General features: G+C 41.1%; 2 protein-coding genes across 2 annotated transcripts; both read left to right on the top strand.

Moving 5' to 3' along the window:
• Window positions 1–656: 656 nt before the first annotated feature.
• Window positions 657–8,761, top strand: cdc25b (cell division cycle 25B). The gene is made up of 15 exons (XM_026340373.1): window positions 657–1,577; window positions 1,732–1,814; window positions 2,295–2,346; window positions 3,617–3,658; window positions 3,796–3,829; window positions 4,227–4,361; window positions 4,652–4,771; window positions 4,863–5,006; window positions 5,125–5,202; window positions 5,565–5,753; window positions 6,449–6,553; window positions 6,652–6,714; window positions 6,828–6,926; window positions 7,196–7,441; window positions 7,720–8,761. The coding sequence occupies exons 1-15, from the start codon at window positions 1,363–1,365 to the stop codon at window positions 7,858–7,860; spliced, it is 1,746 nt and encodes a 581-aa protein (XP_026196158.1). The 5' UTR covers window positions 657–1,362; the 3' UTR covers window positions 7,861–8,761.
• A 3,525-nt stretch (window positions 8,762–12,286) lies between these two features.
• Window positions 12,287–15,909, top strand: ap5s1 (adaptor related protein complex 5 subunit sigma 1). The gene is made up of 3 exons (XM_026340431.1): window positions 12,287–12,591; window positions 13,613–13,904; window positions 14,749–15,909. The coding sequence occupies exons 1-3, from the start codon at window positions 12,410–12,412 to the stop codon at window positions 14,875–14,877; spliced, it is 603 nt and encodes a 200-aa protein (XP_026196216.1). The 5' UTR covers window positions 12,287–12,409; the 3' UTR covers window positions 14,878–15,909.
• Window positions 15,910–18,940: the final 3,031 nt, after the last annotated feature.

Below are 18,940 nucleotides of genomic sequence, written 5' to 3'. Positions count from 1 at the left end.
ATCACACGTACTAAGAGGACAAAGGTACTTATGGTTAAGGTTTCATATTCTTGTCCTTGGTATCTGAACATCCGCAACTAAATATATACATGTAATTGAAGTACTACTAAAGCCTACTTTGGCAAACTGTGTACCCATGCTTTATTTTACAGGTACAGATTGATATACTTAATACACACAAACTGTATTATCTTAAATTGTTAGGCTATAGACTAAACTACCAAACAGTGCAGTAAAATAGTTCCTCAACAGGCTTTAAGGTGCCACTCATATTTTTACTTCAGTAACAATTGCAGGACGTTTACTTGTAATGGAGTACTTTACACAGTATTACTACTACTTTTAATCCATTAAATGCTCAGAAGACTTTATGTAACCTGACCACTGACTGTACTTTGTTTTACTTAAGGCTTGTTTCTTTTGTTCTTTTGCTTTATTGAAGGACTTTTACTTGTAATAGAGTACAGTACAGTATAGTCTGAAACCTATTACTAATTACTGAAGTATTTGCAGGACAAAGCAATTATAACATTGAAAGAAGTAAGTAAAGTAAGCGGCCGTAACAGGCAACCAATTTCATTCTTTCCTTTATTATTTATTTAGTGGTGTATAAAAGCCTTGTGTGCATTCTCCTGTGAGTCAGTTTGCATTAAGCAGACTTCAGTCTCTGTAGATTAGTATCCAGACTTTCAAGCAGACATTTTGCAACAGAAGAGTCTCAGCTGTACCCAGCTTTTTTAAAAAGCTTTTAGCAGCAAGTTATAACCAAACAGTTTTGCAGTTTGTGAATAAAACATTATTTATTTCCATGCATTTTTCAGTGTTGACTAAACAAAAGATATTTGAGAGCAGAGATGAAATTTAAAGACTGTGTCACGTCCTCTTTCTTCCCCCGTCCCGGAACAGGACAACAGCGGAGTGTCGTTCCGCGCTCTGATTGGTCCACTGGATGTAAGAGCGGCGCTGATTGGCTGTCAGATTGCCGCTCCTGAGCTTCTATTTTGAACATAAATACAGCAGCGCAGCCTCCTCGTTCAGAGCCCGGCGCTGTCAGAGAGGGGGTACGTTGTGCTGCAGCTCTCTGACACAAGCTACAAATATGCGGCTTTATTAATGTAACAAGACCGAATCTGAATTTTACTTCACAAGAAGCCACTGAGTCACTTCCAGTCGCTTTTTCGGATCGTATGATTGGACATGTTTTCTTAATTTGTTGCTACCTGACTGGTTAGCTTCCTGGTTAGCTTCAAGTTTGGACCGTCTTGCTAACTAATCGCCACAGTCCGACCCGAAATTCAAACTAAATCTACAACGAAGCAAGAACGTTCGTCTTCGGGATTTATACAAATTGGACACCTGAAGATGGAGTCGACTAATGTTTTTGGAAGCACCAGTCCTCTTAACTCCGTTTTGAAAAGTAGGCCCGACGCGATCCCCGGGCTTTCCTCGCTCACTCTACCCGAGCTGAGCACAAAGACCACGCACTGCAGGAATCTGTTCTCCCCTGGACCCGCGACGGTGCTGTCTCCTGTCACCAATTTGGCTCTGGACATGAACAATTTAGTTGGACTTGGAAGGTATTAACGTTTTCTTATTTTCTTCACTACTAGTATAAACTAACTCCTGCTGCTTTTGTAAGCTGTTGACAAACCAAGCCTTTAGCCTAGCACGCCAGGTCTGGTTTAGTGGTCATACCATTGATGTTTCTTGTTGCGTCTATTTCCCACGCAGCAATTGTGATACTCCAAAAAGAAGAAAGCATGCCCCCCTTGAGAAGGTTCCCTCTTTTGCCTCTGACGTCTCATCTGATGCTGGTGAGTATCCCCCCTCAAAAAGCTATTGTCTGTGCCAAGTGATGCCCAAGGGACTAATGTGCATCTATTGGTCCTGATTTCATAGTCATGCCCAAAATTTTTAAGTGCTCAAATTAAATGCTAAACATCACATGCCACTTTACTTTACTGTCTTATGATTAAGTTGTTTTTTTTTTTTTTTTGGTCTTTTTATTTTGCTTTTGAAGTTTGATTGGGCTTTAACAAACTGTGATTGGCTAATCAGTAATGTGAATAGCTTAGTAGTGAACCATCTTGCTCACAGATTACTCATTTTATTAATCAAATTAATCTATTATATCTATGTATCATAATCAGATTTACAGTTTAGTCTTTGCTTTCATTGAGTGTGTGCAATTCCAAAGTCACATTTGAAACCACTGGTCGTTGGTGCCAATTCCCATCCTGTAGTCTACCACCTGGTGCATACATTTAACTTTTATGCAAATCCTATTTTTTCAGGCCTTGGCATGGATCCTCCAAGTCCCATGGATGCTGTTGAAGTGGAAGACACGTAAGTTACACTGCCCTCTTCCCGTCTCTTCAAATCAGTCTGTGTATGCTCTGTGCCCCTATACTTACCCCCTCCAACACCTCTCCACCCCCACGCTGCACTTGGGCTCAGCTGAGCCAAGCTCAATTTCTCATCTGTAGGATTATTGTTCCCACTAGGGTTTAAGATGACAGCTTCACTTATTTCTTACTAATTATATTAGTAGATAAAACTTTCTTTAACTTCAGAAGTGACATGGTAGTTTTTGATGTTGTAGAGGGAGTTTACATGTGGGTTCTCTCTCTTTTTTTTTTTTTTTTTTATACACATTAATTTGGACAAACAAACAACAAACTATTAAGACTAGGTTATTTCACTACATCAGTAAAAAGACACATTTTACATTTCCCTCAAATCTGAAAGCAGGTTTGAATAAAACTTGGCAGTTGTGCTCAGCTTTGTTATCTAATACAGTTCGTCAGCATATCCTCAGCTGTCTAATCTTGGGTGGCCCTTTTCTTAATTCTCAGTTGGGTGAGCCTCTGTAGACATCTGTCTCCATCTGATGTGCGAGTTCCTTTACAGCAGCATTTGGTGCTTAATAAGGCCCCATTCACCTCCATTACAGCTGTTCGGTTGCTAGGAGTTTTCCAGGTTGGGGGAGACATGCCCCACACTAGGGTTTAATGATAGTCCACCCCCTCTGGGTTTTGGCACACTCTTCCTAAGCACTGTTATTTCAATAGGAAAAGGAGGGCAGGAGTTTTTCTGTCTCAGGACTATTGAAATGAGGGCACCCCCAGAGAACAACTGCCCTCCCTTCCTCTGGTTTGCACTGAATGGGGCACGCTCCCCCTCAGCAAACAAAAGGCTCTTGCAGAAAAGGGGTTGGCGGCATTAGCTCTAGCAGGCATATGGTAGATTAGCAGATCTCTGCATCCCTTCTTTAGTCCCCCACCCCTCCCCTGAACTGCACACTGAGCCCTCGACTCCACTTGTTTAGCATACAGGTGGGCATTACTCCAATGCTTAGACCACCTCTTGCCTCTGTGCATTCACCCAACTTCCTCTGGTCCAACCGTTCCTCTTGGGCTCTCAATAGTGCTCCTGATTCTTTGTGGTTTATGAGCACACAGTGTTTTGACTGTCAATTAAGGTTTTCCAGCCTTTTTCCTTACTAGGTTTTATTACAAGAATGTGTTGCTTTTCTTTTTATGTGGACCACTGTCTTGAAATTTGCATATTTTAACAATTTCATTGTAATTCTGAACTCTTCATTTTTCTCTTACAGATTTGAAAAGGCCATTCAACAGTCAAGCAGAGTTGTCAACGAGTAAGTTCGTCTCTAGTCAATATTCTGAAATCATTAACTGGTGGTTGGCTGTTATTGCTTTCTGATTAGTGTTTTATTGCCCAAACTAAAACAGCCTGTTGATTTGTATTGATTGCTTCTTCTCCTATCAATTATAGGAAGATGCCAATTCGAAGAATCAACTCATTACCCGTAAGCAGATTTGTCATGTCTGTTGTCTACAGCTCTGCATGCTTTATTTTAATTACTTTAATCTTTACCTGAGGTCCAGGACGGACAGATAATTCAAATATGTGGCCTGGTCTCTTAATTTGGCAGTTGAGCATTCAAAAATTTAATCTCAGAAATGTCCCTCACATGAGGTTAACATAAAAAAGAGCAAAACATTCAGTGTTCAGGGGAATGGACTGTACACAAGAGAAAAGTAAAGATTAAACTGGCATAAAGAGTGGTTAGATTTTAAAGTGTTTATCTTTAGGGCAGTTTTATTTAACTGGTTCATAACATCCTTCGGTGTAAACCCACCATGGGACAGCTTGTTTACAGATCCTGAGCCTCTGCTAAATTTATTCCTCTTGTTCCCTCTCAGCTCCAACTCCTTGGTTTCAGTCCATCTCTGAAGGGACAGGAAACAGATTCTCACCGCTATGGAATATTTGGCCAACAACCCTTCCAAATAACTGCCTCCTCCTCTCATTGCGACGACAAAGAGAACATGCCAGAGGTCAGTGGTGCTATTTGTCTTTGGTAGAACGCATCAATGAGAAAATGTTTGACAAGGAAAACCTATAAGAGAACGGTTGGGCTTTTAGCTGTTTGTCTACAGAAGTAGAACATTTAGTAATGCCCAGAAAGCTGATTTGTTGCCATGGCAAAGGCATTGCATTATTTGGCTCGCAGTTTTTAGCTGATCTTAGTTATGTCACTCAAAGTTAATAAAATAATATTGGTGTTTGTATTGAGCATATATTATCTTTCTCATTTCTTTACACTTTTTTTTTTTTTTTTGTGTAGGAGGGCTTTGAATTCAAGAAACCAACTAAGCCTGTGTCACGGTGTCGTGTGCGCTCCTTCAACGGCGGAGAGTCAAAGGACGCGTTTGCTCGCCGTCCCAGCTCAGCTCCAGCTCTCATGGTACATCCACTTGTGAAAAATCTCTATCTTTGTGCACAAGATTAAGACCTGGTTCTGAAAACTCTCCTCTTGTCTGTACTCTTTGGTCCAGTTTTCGTCCCCCCCTACAGCCCAGCAGCTTGACTTTTACGACTCCAGCCCCATGTTCCTGAGGCGTTCCTCCCTCACCACCTCTCCGAACGACGACGATGATGACGACGATGGCTTCTTGGAAGTACTCGATGACAACATGGAGGTGAGGCGCGATGCCCGCCGTTATGCGCTACTAACTCCGACAACCACACTGACATTATCTGCACTATCAAGCTCACTAAACACCATTTCTAACGTATGTACGTGTTTGTCACCTACAGAACAACTCTGGGATGCCGATGGGAATGGCCAGTTTGCTCACTGCCCCACTTGTGTCTGACAGTACAGGAGAAGACTCTGTAAGTTGGTTAGATTGGAAACAAAATCTCTGTTGTTAAATGTATCTAGATAGAAATAATTATAGGAGCAAAGCAGTGAGACATTAACAGCGCAAACAGTTTGTTTTATTACTTAATCTACAACATCAGTGCAAATCTAGGAAGGAGAAAATTTTAATGCTGCTTAATAATGTCATATTAAGTTCTATATACTCCTGCCTTTAAAGGGGAAAAATATCTTGTCTGCTTTTTAAAAAAAAAAAAAAAAAAAAAGGCATTCCTGCTTGGATGCTAGAGGTATTCATCATACTCTGATTCTATCAGATGTGTCACCATGAGGCCACAAATCGAGAATTGAGATTAATCACTTTTGTCTCTTTCAGCCTGTGATTCGCTGCCGGCCGAGAAGCCTGTTTCGCTCGCCTTCCATGCCCAGTCCGGTTTCCCGTCTGTCTATTAAGCGTCCTGACTGCCCTGAAGATGACAACACGCCAGTGAGGGTGAAGAGGCGACGCAGTGTGGCAGGAACACAAGTTACCTCCCTGGAACAAAACTTCGAATCCCCGCGAATGGTGAGTCCTCGTGGTGCAAGTGTTAAAGTATTACGTTTACGTACCTTTTTGTACCTTTTTAAACAGTCCTAAAACCTTTTGTGGAGTTATTCATACTCAACATGGAAACACAACTGAAATCTTTATTCGTGTCCTTCATATTTTTTGCCTTCATGAATATAAATTAGTTTTTAATTTGCATTCAAATGGTCTTCAAGTCTCAAACCTGGCTTGTTGACCTTGTTGATAAAGAGGACTGTGTGAAATTACATCATTATTTTGATTAAAAACAGTTTCCTCTGTTGTATGAAGACCAGATTAAGTTCATGCTTTTCATAATATTGAGAGATCAGTTATTCAGTCTTTGTCTATTATGGTTATATATGGTTGGTAATATCTGAAAACCACAGTTGTCGCTTTAGTTCAGCCTTAAACATCCAAGTCCTGATATAAAACAGGAAAGCCCTATCTTGAGTCTGTGACTTTCATATGATCACCTTTGGAATGCATCAACAGTGATCAGTTGAGACATGGTGGAATAAATCTGCAGCTTAAAGTCTCTTGACCATCTGTTACCTCCTTATTGTGAGTGAGGAAATGGCTCTTGAAACATCCACTGAGGCTTACTGGCTATTGTCACTGGTGTTGCACACAAGCTCAAATTACCTCATTTTCTCCTTGACTGCCTTCTTAAGTATTTCCCTCTCTCCTTCCAGGGCTGTTCGCTGCTCCAGAGGTCCAAGTCGTTCTGCCAGACAGAGATTGAGAAGCTGCTGGACAATGAGGACGGGTCTAATGAGCTAATAGGAGATTTCACCAAGGTAATGAAGATTGAGGAATCTTCACTGTGTTTCTTTCACCAGTAACTTAATTATATGAAAGTAACCGGTCCAATCCAATTTCTGTTTTTGTCTTTTAGCCATTCATACTGTCCACAGTGGACGGCAAACATCAAGACCTCAAGTACATTACCTCAGAGGTGGTGAGTAGACCCTCAGTCCAAACCAGTCAAAGTACTACAGATTCTCAGTGGTTCTAACTGTACGTTATTTACATATGAAGCATTAAACGAGCTGTGATTTCTGTGGTCTTTAGATGGTGGATGCTCTGAGCGGAAAGTTTAACCATCTAGTGGAACAAGTCATTGTCATTGACTGCCGCTACCCTTACGAATTCGAGGGGGGGCACATTAAGGTGAGTCAGCATCTGCAAACATGTCAGCCATGGATGGTATAGAAAGGAATCAAGCAGGCATGCAAGTGATGATTAATTACCTGTTTCTTAGACCCAAACCTGTAGTCCTCAGATTGTTTTATGTGACAAACACTAACATGTTGGATTTCTGTAGAAACAGCCTAAAGGCCTTCGTCTTGACAGTTTAAAAAAGCAGTGACAGCAGTACTAAAATCTCTTTTTTTGGTTTAATAAAATGTGGGTTTATTGTTGTTGTTGTTGTTTTCCAGGGGGCTCTGAACCTGCACCAAGAGGACCAAGTAGAGAACTTCCTCCTCAAGACCCCCATCATCCCATCTTGCTCAGAAAAACGAGTTGTCATCATCTTCCACTGCGAATTCTCATCAGAGCGCGGTCCTCGAATGTGCCGCTTCGTCAGGAAGCGAGACCGCGACATGAACGACTATCCCAAACTCCACTACCCCGAGCTGTACATCCTCAAGGGTGGATACAAAGACTTCTTCCCACATTTCCAGGTTAGTTTTTGCTGCTCCTAGTCCCATGTTCATTCCTTATTTAATTTTTCTGTTCTGTTCATCTGTGACTGAATGACACAGGTTGATTGTGTTTTTCTAAGCATAATTTCTTTGTCTTTAAACTTGTGACTTGTGGTTTTATTACATCTTGACATTTATGTTCTCACTTGTGTCTGAATATCAGACACTCAATGAGCATTTTCACATTTTACTGTAATGGTTGAAAGAAATATTTGGTGGCTCTTCAGTGGTTTGAACTTCCTTCTTTTTCTACACAGTCACAGTGTGAACCACAGGCCTACCGGCCCATGCACCACGAGGACTTCAAGGAGGACCTGAGGAAATTTCGCCTGAAGAGTCGCACCTGGGCCGGAGAACGCAGCAAGAGAGACATGTACAGCCGACTGAAGAAGCTATGAGCGCCTCCTCGACCTCATTAACTGCCTCTGAAACTCACTGCCTCCCCCTGAACAGACTCACCCCACCAACGGTGACATTTTTTGTTTTATTTTTTGAGAATTATGCCAACAGAACGGGGATTTTCTAAAGATTCCAAAGTTCCATTTAACTGTAGCAAAGTTAGTTATTTATGCAAATCTAAAGAGGGAGAGACGTGAGATGAACACTTGACCTAAAGAATTTGCTAAGGTGCCGTGAACAGATTTCATTCAAGTGATCTGAAGCAATGTTTTTTAAAAACCACTTGGATCTACTGCCTGTTTTACCTTCTTCCTTTTTTTTATTCTGCTGCCATAAGCAGAATAAATCACTGCCGGATTGCAATAATACAACTGAACCACACTGCCAAGCTGGAAGTTTGTCTTTCAGTCTCCTCACTGGATGTTTTTCTTTTATTTTGCTTTTGTCATGTCCTGTTTTATTTAAGCACTTAATTTAAATACCTTGACATGGTGAGGTGCTTTGTTTTGATGTTGTTTTTATATATAATTTGTTTAATGAATTGTTCCCCATTTAGATTTGTTTAGAGTATGCCTTTCTCTAGGCGTCCCAAAATGCAAATTGGATATTTGAATGACATCTTGTGAAAGATTAATGCAGGGTTGTGTCTCTTCTTCCTGATCAGTTGCAATACTTATTTTTTCTATTATTTTTTTTCCTTGGTCAGAAGAAACCAAAGCAAACAAACTACCTGTGAACTTTGCAGTGAGATTTTTGCAATGCTGCAGGTCAGCAAGTGTGAAGATTTTAGATCTAAGAAAAAACACCTTTTGTTTTGCTTTGAGTCCCTTATTTTTCAGAGATAAAATATCTTCTGCAGAGCTAATGTCAGTTTATAATGAATGGGGTGGATTGAGTATTGTCGAGTACAGGCTCGTGGGGGAGCTGCTGAAATAAAGATCCAATGTGCGTTGATTTGGGATGTACAGCATCTTTCTTATTCCCCTTCCTTTAATGTTATTGGATGTTACAACAATATTTAACAAAAGCTAAACTTGACAAAATTATCAAAAGTTCACCCTTTGGTTTTGAAACTTGTGACATAACTAATTTACAGCCCTTTACAGATTAATTTAACAGACACATTTATAATGAAGATAATCTGCAACACAATTTTCCATATCAGACTCTTCTAGGTTTGAGTAGTCCACAGTTAGTTGTGTAAATCTGCTTCAGTCAAAGCAAACTTGATTTTTCCACAGCTGAATGCTAAGAATAGCACATCTGCCGTTTTGTTTGGTCTTCTGCTTCTGCATGGTGGGAGCACAGCTCTTTCTGCACACAGACCAGTTCCTGTTTTTTCAAATTCTCCCTCTCCAGCCAACCTTGGGAGTGGCCTCACTGCAGCAGCACGTGTCCCCGCACACACACATTTTTGTATGCTGAGGGATTGACTGTGGCGGCAGCGCCTGGCAGCTCGACGTGTCCTGACAGGAGGTTAACAGTTGTCACAGGAGGGAAAATCTGATCCAACACGTGCTCTAAACATGTGACCAAACTGATGGGGAGGAGGCTGTAAAAGCACAACTCCCTCGCTTCTGGTACTTGAAGCGAGGCCTGGGTTCAAACTTTGATAATTTCCCAGCGGCCATGTGACTATGGCGGGGGGAAGGGCAGGCTTTTGTTTGCATTGTACTGGTTGAGGTCTAAACACTGATTTACAGACATTTTCTAGCTGTGGGAAGACTAATCTTTCCTAAAACCTGGAAACAAGCTCTGGTGCAGAATTGTAAAGATTAAACAAAAGCAAACAGAGTTCACATAAGAAAACATTCTCTTCCTGTGATCTTTGAGTTTATGATCAAGTTGCCAGCTTTCTCTGAAGATTATGAGCGATCGGCCAGTTGCTGAACTTTCAGGGGCTGCACACTTTCAGGTGAGTCGTACATGATGCAACAATTGCAAGAGCCTTTCAGCACAAGCCTCTACTTCAACAGTCGGTTTAAAGCTGCAGATGAGTCCTTGAAAGGTCCTGAACAAAGAAAATCAGAAAGCCAGTTTTACTGCCAGACCCTTTCAATTAGTAGCTGGAGATATAATTACACAAAATAACTGAGGAACCAGAAATTTAGCAAAACCGGTTCCAGGACATCTGTTCTCCTGACACTGATCTAATTGTTGCCTAAAAATGTGCAGTTCTAGCATCTTGTTTCTAAGCCACTTCTAACTCTTACATCCTTTTCTCTTACACAAAAAAACATTAATTTCATATTGTGTGAACGTCCGGGTTTAATGAATCTGCTCTTCATGGTATCAGCACTTCTGCATTGCTACTTAATGTTTTACTTTTAGGAAGTTTGATTAGAACAATAAAAATGTTCAGGAAAAAACAGACCCACTTTTTAGCTGATCTTAGTCTTAATAAACATAAACTGAAAATTAGCAGCGTAGCACCCTGAAAAGTTTCTTTAAACACCATCTCATAAATCATTTCTTTGAGTAGAACAAACATGTCCCAACTGCAACTTGACACAAAGCGGGGTGTAGACCCCTTTTAGTGACACTGACAGTAAACTGACAAACCAACGAAGACGTCCTAACAACCAGCCTAGGGTGGCTGAACACTGGCAATAACGCAGTGTTTGCAGAGGATGGGTGGGGTTGTGGTTTTTCTAGGTGAACTTTGAGTAGTCTCTTTTTCTTTTTTTCTTTTTAAGTCCTGCTCACGTTTTTGCTTTGTGCACATCCTCTCTGCAGGCTGGGAAGGTTTCACCATGCACTGAGGATGTTTTCATTCCAGACTAGACAAAAAGATATTTTGGTTTCCTGTTGCTTGTTGTTTTTAGCTTCCTTTATTTCAAACTCGCGGGCCTCACCAGCATTGGACCGTGTTGCTGGCTGATCACCCTTCCCTTCAGCCACATCCTGTTGTTGTTCTTATTCAGCTGGTTTCTTTCAAAGGGAACTGTGACTCATAGTTCAATAATACTGAAACTTGCACAGACTTTTTCTTGTGGTGAATATGACACGAGTGGGTACACATTATTCACACTGGTTTTACATCGAAAGCTCCATGATGAAAATACTGATGCATCTCATACAGCTGCTTCAGAACCTCCATATAAAAATATCACATTTAAGTTTCAAGCACAGTGAAATCTGGCTTTGCTTTCACAATGACATCTCACACTGCTTTTAGGCTAATGATTACCTGCAGTGGTGCCTTTATTATCCAAGAGAAATGCTTGGGACAATCATTACAGGCAATAACTACTGTAAATACATGTGTGGGTGTTGCAGAAATACTTCTCCACACCTTTATCGATAAAAAAGAAATGCAGCAAATAGCTTGGTTGAACACTCAGTAAAAATTAAACCAGATTTGTCTCATGATTTTGACAAAATCTATCAGCACTTGTCTGGTGAGTGGGACTTTATGAACTAACCTGAGGAAGACAACAACATTAAACACATGATTTAAGTTCTATTCTGCTACTGTTACAGTTCTAATGCTCAAACAACCTGAACATCGACAACAGGAAAAAAAAGATGTAACCCCACAAACGTTTCTCATCAGGGGCCACGCAAAGTTCACACAGTGAAGAGGGTAACAGGACGATGGAGTGTGTTAACAAAGCTGGTTGAACGTTTTCTTTCTTTCCTTTCCCTCCATCGTGCAGCTTGTTCACACACCCCCACACACACACACACACACACACACACACTGTGCAGACTCTCTGAGTAAAGAAGCGTGACCAGCAGCAGCTGCTAGATTAACAGCTGCCTCTGTTTGTCTGCTGAGACCTCGAAACACTCTGATCTCTGATCTCAACCACTCTGCAGCCTCCTTCTGTCTCTCAGCCCTGTTTTCACCCACTTCTACAGCAGTGCCTCAAAAATACACATCTCTATCTGCATCTCATTATTTCACTGTCTGTATTGTATTCAAGTTCCTTACTTAACAATCCAGCTCGGTTTTGTTCGGTTGTTCTAACACATCCACACATTTTCTGTGAATTAAGTATTTTAGTAAAATAAAAAAAAATAATTACTGAGTGTAGTCCTATTAAGTCAAAATAAGTGTTGATATTAGTTAAGAAGCTAGTGGGACAGAAAGTCAGTTCAGTTATTCAATAAGCTTTATTTGAAGCTAAAATATAGACCAGCACTCATCGTACACAATGATAGAATCTGTTAAATAGTTGCAGCTGCTAAAGGTGAAGCTGATTTTCATTATGTTACATTCTGGCAGGTGGTTAATCCATAATAATAAATCAGAATGTATTATTGTTGTTCTTATTTATTAATAATTTTAATAATAATAATGTATTTATTAGTAATATTGGTTATATTTCGTATGAAGAGACATATATAATATAGAATATCAGATATAATCATAATAACATGTGAGCGCCACCTGGTGATTTCCTCGATCACGACGGTAGCCGGGAGCGGTCAGCTGACTAACGCGGAAGTGAGCGCTCAACACAAACATTATAATGCAGCATTAACTGTGTTCATGAGAAGCAGGTGAGTGTTTGTGCGTCTGTTTTATCCCCACACGACAGGATGGTTCGGTGTTTCCTGATCCACACCGTGTGTCAGCTCTCTGCTCTGTCTGCCGGGGAGAGCAGGGTACTTTACTCCCGGGTTTTCGGTCCAGATGAAGGAGTCCTGTCCGACCAGCACCGGGAGCTCAGCCCGGAGGAGAGACGTCTTCTCCAGAAGGAGAAAGCAGCTGTGGTGGCGAGGTGAGCCTTTATTTACCTGATCTACCTGCCCTGACTCGAGTTACAGCACTCCTTTTCTACCTAAACAATACTTGTTTATCTGACAATCATTTCTACAACAACTTAAGTCATGAGAATTATGTTTTTAATTAATAATGAGTCCTTAAATCATCATAATCTAGTGAATTTAACTTTTATATATATCACAAATTTGCCTCAAGAGGTTTCTACTCCGTACATCATAACACTCTCTAGATTCAGTCTGTTATAAGTTAGGTTCCTGTATTTATTATGTGGTGTAAAAGTACAAACATCAGCTCAAGAAATACTTTTATGCAGAATAATTTATGTTTAGAATATAATTATAATTTGATTAACTACTGTTTTGTACTGCTGGACAGCTTGAGAGTTTAACATTAGTGATCAATAAAGTGTATATTATACTAATGCTTATACTGTATTCTATGTACAACTTTAGTCCAATTGTGTAAACGTAGTGGTGTAAAAGCACAATATTTATCTCGGAGTAATCCCTTCTAGTAGTACAATGTTAAGTAAATGCATTCAGCTACTTTAATCCCTGTAATCACTGGGTTAAAATGCTGTGAACTAATGAAACAGTGGATGTGATTAGCAGCTTTGAACACCACGGTTGGTGTTCATGTGTTTCTCCACATTAAGTTTCCCTGAACACAACGATTTTCAATTTACATCAGTCATAACAACAACATCAAACGTAAGAAGCTGAAATTCTCTTGACAAACGACTTCAACAACTAATCAAATTACAAAACAGTTGTCTGTTAATTTACTACATCAGTGCATCTTGATTATATATTTTTGTGTTTTTGTTTTTTCTTTGACTGTGGAAGAGAACAGCACCCCCTCCTGATTTCTGAAAAAATAAAGAACAGACTTAATTGACAAATTCTTCATAATACAACACCAGGAACTGTTATCATTTAGCAGAATAGAGGAATTTAAAATGTAATATTGGGGATTTGTAAAGAGAAAAATATTAAACCTGAGCCTCTGTGACTCAGGCAGGTGCGAAGTGCTGTCTCCCTGTTCCGAGAGGCTTCAGACCGGCAGCTGATGGAGATGGTGCCAGGTGATGAGGCTCTGGCCCTGCAGGAGGCCGACAGCGGAGTGGTACGTCTGAGAGCTGGAGACCCCTTCTCTGAAGAGATGAGTGCTCTGTGGCTGGGAGTCCAGAGTCTGGCCTTCACGCTGGTCTGTGAGCCCCACGAGAACCTGCTGCTGGCTGAGGGAACCCTGCGCAACCTGACCCGACACTGCCTGGAGCACCTGCACATGCTGGGGCAGGGGAGTGAGGTGAGTCCAGCTCCAATCTGTTCACGGAGCACAGGGAAATGTCTGCATAACCTCTGATACTCAGAAATGGTCTAATGAGGCAGAGATGAGTCTCTAGAGTCTCTTGACGTGGTGACGTCTGTTTTCATAAATACAAGTCACACTTTAAAAGCCTCTGGAGTCTCAATATGGTCATAATCTATCCAGCAGGTACAGTGTTCTTTTCTAGGCTTGATCTGAAAAGAAAGATGTTAAACTGTTCCTTTCAAATGTTTCTCAATTCTGACAGAACATTACAATGAAGTGTAGGATTGGTTTTACAACTTTAAACCGTGTGACAGCACATCAGGACGGTCACTCCTCTGTGTGTCTAAACAGTGTTGGCTGGTGAATAACATCGTTCTGTTGTCTGTACTCCTGTTTGTAACTAGTGTTTGTACTTGGATTTAATAAACTAGAGGTCTGGCTGTGTTTAATTTACTGTTGGCCAGTCTGTGAAGCAGGGATTAGAAGAGGAAAAGATGTATAATTGGGGAGTTTAGCTCCTCTATTCCTCTTTGGGAGACATTTTTTATTTTGGTCTTAAAGGATAAATCTGGTGAGATTCAACAAATCCCATGAAGAGATCAAAACCAACAATGAATTGATCCTCCTAACATGTCTGTTTAATCGTATTTCTTTGTGCCATAGAGCGTCATTGTTGTTCAGAAACTGTGAGAGAGAGTGAGACACACATCAGCTTGAGTGACGTGTTCCTTCATCATGAACACACACTGTAGAAACAGTCATGTCAAACTATATCACTACTGCTCTGTTTTTATGACTCTCTGCCACAGGCCCATCGCTAACAGCACTTTCCCTCCAGGTTCTACTGAGGAGCCATCGTATCGATGCTCTGCTCAGCCGCCTGCTTCCTCATGGGCAGCTGCTCTTCCTCAACCACCGATTCGCCCAGAGTCTGGAGAAGGAAGTTGTTGCCTATATGGCCAAGTGAAGCAGAGCAACTCGATATACAGAGGTCATTTGAGGGTGACTCAGTCGAGTCTGACACCTTCAGCTTCATTGCTGCTAGATTTCAAACAACCAAGCTCACTGTTGTTTACCTTTGGTGACATTTCTGCAGCAGTAGAAGAAGAACGGACTACTGGCATCTGCTGTTTCAGATTGCATGAGGTGGTAAACACACTGAGTGGTAAATATCTCCCTCAGCCACTTGCAGCTCACTGTTGACTGTTTACTGTGTGGGAGGCTTCAGTTCAAATCCTGTTTGTCAAATTGAAGAGTGGAAAGGAAAATGTGGCAGCCTTAAGAGTGCAGCTGAGGAGGCCATTTAAAACCTACTTGTCGGCATCAAAGACTGTTATTTATCTGATTCACCACTATTTGAAATGCCACGCTGTGACCTTGAGCAATCAGGCTTCACCTCTGTTTTGACTATTTGAAGAAAATAAATGAATCCCAAAGTGCATTTTTGCCTTGTTACAACCTCTAGTAAACCCAGTGTAGAAAGAAACCAGAGTGTTTTTTTTGTGACTTTATAACAAGCTCAGGAATGGAGCAAAGAAAATTCAAAGTCAGACCAGCTTAATGTCAGTGTTGAACCAGAAAGATGAGGATTCCTGAGACATTAGGGACAAAATAAATGGCAGGAAATGGTGTGAAAATTTGTAAGACCACTGTGAGGGCTACGCAAGCATGCTGGTTCGCAGACTACAGAACAAAAAACACAAATGGAAACACCCAGACATAGCAAATAAATGTATTCCATTTACTTGTGAACATCTGTTGTACCTCCCGCTGCTTCTCCCCATGAAAACCGACTGCCCTGCTCCTCCTCCCGGCCTCATAAAAGTTTCTCAAAGCTCTGTTTTTACGTTGGCACCCAAATCCAAAACCAGAGCAATGTTTTTGTGGTGGAGGAGGCATGAGTCTAGATTCCAGCATCCTTTGCTTTGATCTTCTTCTATTAAAAAATTAACTAATTTCTAGTATTCAGTTACTAGTTCTTTAAAACTTGTGTACTCTGTACTCTGCAAACAAAAACACACATGCATTGTACTAAAACAAGGTGCAAGGATAGAAATTTTAAAATGGTAAAATAGAGACCAAAACAAATCCAATGTCAGCCAACACCTGTGAGCACACTGAATCCAATCAGTAAATTGAACCAGCAGAGGGCGGTGTTGTTCCTGTGGGCTTCAGCGTGCAGTGAAGGGCACTGGTGCAAAATGATTACGTTGCAATTAGAGTATCACGAGTAGAAGATTTGACTTTTATGTGTTTGGTATCTGGAGGAGGAAGAGCAGCATTACTTGTCTTTTTATTTGCATATACCAAATCTACATAGAAATAATAAAGTACTTAATGACTACTTTCCCTTGTTTAGAGTTTTGTCTTGTTGCAGAGAGAGTTACTGTATCCTTCCCTCATAAGGATGTCAAACCATTATTTGATCAGGGACTTTTCTGCCATGTATCCGACTCCAGATGCAACATTTTCTGAAGGCAGGTCTCTAGTTTAAGGTACTTGCAGGTTTTTGCAGCTTGGTCTGGAGCTGGCCTGTGCAGAGTCCTGATCTCAGCCCCATCTGACACCTTTGGGATGAACTGGAACAGCAACTGTGGCCTTATCTCCCACCATCAGTCTCCAAGATAAAGAATAAATCAGAGCCTACTAGCAACTTCAGGCAGTCAGGGCTCACGTACGAACCCACATGGCATACTGTTCTCACTACAAGCTGCGCTACGGTGCACTAAAAGTAATCCAATAGTTTTTATTAAGCATTTAACTTCATACAAAGTGCATTCAGGACAGCAGAACAATTTAAATCTAGTATATTTGGTGTGTACCATAGAATATAGTTTGTTCCAAGCATCTACAGATCTGTGGATTTAGTCTATTTCAGTGTCTCGTGTCTCTTTACGATCTATGATGTTGAGATCAGGACTCTGGATCAGGATGCAAACTCTCTGCTGTAGGACTCCTTGTTTTTTCTCGTGAGTTTTGGGAGCTATGAATGAATTTGGGACCAATCGGACATGTCCATTAGCTGGGCGAAAATCTGGTTCTGAAAATGGGTAAATGATGTGATTATTTCCAAAGAAGAGCACTGGCTCACAATTCTCAGAGTTAATCAAACACCTGAAGCCTCCCTGTTGTTGCTTATTGTCACTTCAGATGGATTTTTGAGTTTAACTTCAATCTCCTACAAAAGCAGGAGACATCATCGTCATCCAGTAGCTTCAGTTTGTCTCTGAACACTTTCAACAACGATGCGGTGAGGACAGCTATAAATACATTAAATACTCACAAATGTCTGAGGAAAGTGTGTGTGGATGTATAATAAGTTTTATGAAGAAGACTCCTTTAGCTCAACACATACAGTTATTTGGCTTCATTAGCGTCAGGGCGTTAAACTCAGCCACACTAAATGCAGTATCAGGAAGGACACACCAGGGTTTTCCCACTAGGGGACAGTATGTAGCCAGACTAGTCAGGAGCTGCAGTTTGTGCTGCTGATAATAAAAGACAAATCGTTACACCAAAGCAGAATCCACCAGGCTACAAAATCACAAATGCTGCTGATGCTTAGAAACTATTTAAAACGAGCTCGTAGACATCAAGCAAACAGCACTCAGACTGTTTTTTCATGTATAAAACCAGTTTGTAATTACATCTAATTAGTGATGCAGAGACACAGGAAGTTGATCTTTGCCTAGAAACAGCTGTTTGATAAAATGCACGAGAAAATGTCAAGTGGAAATTAAAATGACAATATCTGCTGCAGAGTTTGTGTATGATTGTGCATATGTGTCGCTTTCATCCCCTGTGATTGTATGATCTGTCCTCATTTCATCACGGCACACTTTAGTTTGCAGGCAGGATTAAGAGTAAGGACATGTTACACATCACAGTGTACAAATAAACATGAGTGGATTAGAAAGAGGAGAAGTCAGACGGGTGAAAAAGTTTCTTGGTGTAATTGCACAGGGAAATCACAGAGCTGGAAAATACAGCAGTGCTGCAAAATGAGCATATTTAGCTGTCTTCACTGTGAAAGGAGGCCGCTCTGAGGTCGAAGGTAAAAGATTAAATGGATTAGGGTTATGAAGAGGGGTTCAACTAAGTGCCACTGAAGCCCAAGAATCTGTAAGTTTTTATTCCAGTGAAACACTGCAGGTGATTACTCCCTGATTAGCATGAGGCACAAGCTCATCTGTGAAATCAACTGCTTTAATGTGTAGTTGAAATGAAAACCGGAGCACTCGCAGGCTTCAATAGCACTTACAGAGGGAATAAATTGAAGGCCATTAACTGAAGTACATAAAATTCTCATAGCAAAAACAATCTTATACCATTCACCAACTTTGCAAATTGTTTTTTTTTTTTTGTCCAGCAGCCGACTGCAGAAAAAACAACCAGGTGGTGAGCAGGGCGCATTTCTCAAGAGGGCACAAAGGTCAAAATGCACGAGGCAGAAGTGCAACTTGATCAAAGGCAAAATCTGTGTGGCTGCTTTTTACATGAGCTGCAGTGCCCTGCCGACTCACTGACTCAAGAGTGAAGGTCTTGCCGAGCACCTGATACTTAGCAGGGAGCGGAGAGGGTGTCCTGCACAGACTTTGTGGATCAAGATGTGAACGAGCAACCTTCAGGGCCGTGAAACGTCTTCTTCGACCACCCCCTGCTGCGATGGTGTGCCTCAACCTTCCCCTGCTGCCTGTCTTCTCTTAGCTGCCATCACATTCACTCATCATCCGTGGAAGGCTGACCAGACCAAAGCTGACATTGTCACAGCCCATCTCAGTCACTCGCTCAATCCTTTCTTCTTCCTTCATTTTGTTCTCTCCCTCCCACCAGCCTGAAGCTACAACAAAAGATTTTCTCATTGAATTTAGAGACTAGCCATTGAATATGCCAACTCTTGAGTTTAAGGATTTTCCTCTTAATATTTTTCTCCTGCCTCATTAGATGTCTCCCTGACTATTGTATGGCTCATGGCGAGAGCACAGTGGAGAAAATGGGCTCAGCTCCAGCCAGGGATACAATATGAATTT

This window comes from Anabas testudineus, chromosome 22 (genome assembly GCF_900324465.2).
Source record: "Anabas testudineus chromosome 22, fAnaTes1.2, whole genome shotgun sequence".
NCBI lineage: Eukaryota > Metazoa > Chordata > Actinopteri > Anabantiformes > Anabantidae > Anabas > Anabas testudineus.
Note: the sequence above shows the minus strand (reverse complement) of the source record. Positions and strands in the feature narration are given on the sequence as shown.